The sequence below is a fragment of the Saprolegnia parasitica genome, assembly GCF_000151545.1.
Source record: "Saprolegnia parasitica CBS 223.65 unplaced genomic scaffold supercont2.109, whole genome shotgun sequence".
NCBI lineage: Eukaryota > Oomycota > Saprolegniomycetes > Saprolegniales > Saprolegniaceae > Saprolegnia > Saprolegnia parasitica.
In genome coordinates, this window is record NW_012156503.1 from 2,120 (window position 1) to 5,280 (window position 3,161).

General features: G+C 54.3%; 1 protein-coding gene across 1 annotated transcript; it reads right to left on the reverse strand.

Annotated features, from left to right (window-relative positions):
* Positions 1–861: 861 nt before the first annotated feature.
* On the reverse strand, positions 862–1,332 carry SPRG_13932 (hypothetical protein; the record flags this gene model as incomplete). Its single annotated transcript, XM_012352866.1, has 1 exon — positions 862–1,332. A coding segment is annotated over one exon (471 nt), but the record flags the coding sequence as incomplete, so codon positions are not given.
* Positions 1,333–3,161: the final 1,829 nt, after the last annotated feature.

Here is a 3,161-nt window from a genome sequence, read left to right on the forward strand (position 1 = left end):
TGCAACACGCTCTTTAACATAGATAACATGAGATGGCGTCCTCGGTTTCCGACCCTTCGACGCATTTTCAACCGAAATTGCATGTCGAATTTCGTGAAAACCGACGCTCGGCAGTACGACTTTGCTGCGAGAGCCCAAGCGCCTACCACATCCCAAACGCAAGTCACTGGGCCAGTCCATATACATAGCCAACTGTGGCTGCCCGCGTTGGAGTCGGTCGAGTTTTCGAACTGCGCGAAAACACATTGTGCATCTGGGCGTTTATTTGCCCACCTCGAAAAATCGACGCTGGAATTCGCATGCATGCGCTACGTGCAGCGTCGGAAACGACTTGTACGTCGTTCAAGAAGTGTGTGGAGATGTATGCACGGCTGCTACGTGGCGCTGGTACGTCTGTGGGCTGCTACTCGTCGTTGTGTTGGACTGTGCTCACACTATTTAATACGCGGTCTTGTGATTGGTTAGAAATAATCAAGCATTCAGCCAATAAAACATCCATGCCAGATCGAGTTCCAAACGAGCCGGATCCGCAAGCACAAGAAGTGGTGTGGACGCGCGGGAACATCGAGAAGGTCCGGCGCGACGACCCGGTGCACCAAGAGGCAGAGCGCGCTGCCTTGCGCGAGAAGTACAGGCGGAACGTCGACATCCGGGTCAAGGCGCTCAAGAAGACCAGGCGACGCCGCCGGCCATCGACATGACCACGCCGCTGTCAGTGGCCAGCATCGACAAGTACACATACGAAGGCATCGCGCTCGGCGGCGCGCTGAGTCCGGTCCACTGCTTGACGGGCCGACGCAAGCCTCCCTTGTAAGCCTGCCCTCCAGCAGAGCCAAGACGACAACGACGCCACCAAGGCACCACGTGCAGCGAACGCCGACACCATAGCTGCGGCCTTGGGTGGCGCGCAATCGGAAAGATTTCGTCGCGTAGACCGTGGTCGAGCACGCTCGGGCCAAGGTTGACGAGTACATCGTAGAGCCCCTGGGCCGAACCCGACCCCTCGACCGATGATGACTCCAACTCGATGGTTTGCAGCAGCGATAACACGAGGTGCAGAGAGTAGCTCTCGCCAAGGCCCTTGACAAACATTCCAAGCACCTTGGATGCGACCGTGCGGACCTCGAGAATCAGTTCGAGCAGCTGCATTTGGAAGCGCGGCGCAATCGTGTCGAGGAGATACGGCGCGAGGTCCTTGGCGTCGTTGACCATCGCGCACATGCTGCTGACAGTCATCTTCGTCTCTGAGATGCGGGTCGTGAAGACGCGCTGAAGCGCGGATATGACGAGCGACGGCGCGTCGATCGAGTGTCCAAACTTCATCGACTGCATTGCGTCCGCCGTCTTACGGTTCGGTCTGCTTGGTACGCCATGCCAGATCGTCGACTGCACGCAAGACGGAGGTTGAAATTAACTTGCCATCGTGCGTTGAGAGGATAGAAGCCCTTGGACGTGCCGCTGGCGGCCTCGCGCACGGCCGCGCTCGTGGTCTCGGTGCTGATTGTGGTGTCCAAGCAGCAGGACGTAATGCGTGAGGTGCTTGAGGTTGTATCTGTTACACTTGATGCCGCAAGATGACGCGCGCTTGTACAGCTTCTTCTATTATAATAGTGCCGGCGCCTACGTTACTTGTATCGTGGCTCGTCGCCGTGTCGATCATTTTGGAATTGCTCTTGGTTTTGGTATCCGGAACTTGTCCGGATACGCTTCAGCGGGACAGGGGTCGCACAGCTCGAGGTTGTCGCTGTCGGCGTTTGTCTCAGCGCTACGATACCCAACCTCAAAGCAATGACCTTTCTACCGCTACGGCGCTGAGGGCTTCGACCAGCGCTGCATGAACGCCAGCCGCCACGACCCGACACTGGATTGACACCTCCGCGAGCCTCTTTCGCGCCTGTATACGCCAAGTAGCCTGTGTCAAAGTACAAGCGCCGACGCTCAATGGCTGCGACGCTGGTCGAGATGGTGCTGGTACCACGAATCGTGCTTGATGAGGCATCGGTCCTCAACGAGAAGCACCCGCAACCTGCATGCTGCATGAGGACGCAGAGATCTTTAAAAGCGCTTGCCTGGTGAACCAATGTCCTGCATTGAAGCGATGCGAAAAGAACCTCGGACACACAAGTTTCAACGTCCGCAGTGGTTAGGATGCCCGCTTGCGACCGCTGTGCGACGCGGTGCCATGCGAACGAGGCACTGTAGCGCAAATAGCAGATTGAGCACCGCTCTAGGGTTTTCTGATTGTCGCTAAAAGCACTGCGTTTCGCCTTTGTCGTACTTGTTTTTACACTTGTTTTTACACAAATGAACGTTTGCTCGGAAATGGGACCTTGTCCGAGTGCCACGTCATAGAAATCGATATTGTGAATATATCATTTCTGTCATACGAGGACGCATTATACATGACACACGTTTTACACAAGTGACAATAGACGACATCAAATCGTTGTGAGTGTGGAAGAGGAACTCACGTCCGACAATTGTGAGTGCCATGCCTCTCGTCCCAATCCCTCCACAGGATATGATGGCTTTGAAAGCATTTGCTTTAGACGTAGTAACTCCACGAATGTTGCTATATATCGCATTTCGGATCGCGTGGAAGGGGATATCGTTGCTACTACAAGTGTAGAAGACGAAGACTACGACGTGCCAACGTGATTATTTGCTTCTTCACGCTTTAAGAGCGCTTGGTATATTAACAGTAAGTTAAGCACTGCGTGCGTTCTAGGACGCCAGCGGCAGCGCAGCGTGGCTTGCTCCGCTCCTCAAAGTGTCTTGTATCACCGTGCCAACTATGGGCAATTCCATTTGAAACATGATGGTGTCGACAAGCGGCGCCAGTGTCTTGCAGTGGTGCCTCTAAGATGGCACTAGGATCTTAGTTTGGTGCACGTTGTGCCTCTCAAATGGCTCTACGATCTTAGTTTGGAGTGCATCTTGGATCGTGTCTTGCTGCCACTGTACGCCCCGCTCATCGATGTGACCTCGCATTCCGTACTCTCCAAGGCACCCTCTACCAAAGTTTCGATGTGCACCCGAGAAAATGCGACCGGGTATGTCCACGAGATGTTGCATAGCGGGTGCGGCTACTAGACAAAAAGACGGAAATGAAGTTTTTCGTCCAGAAATAATTCATGCAATCGAGAAACAGTAGGAAAAAG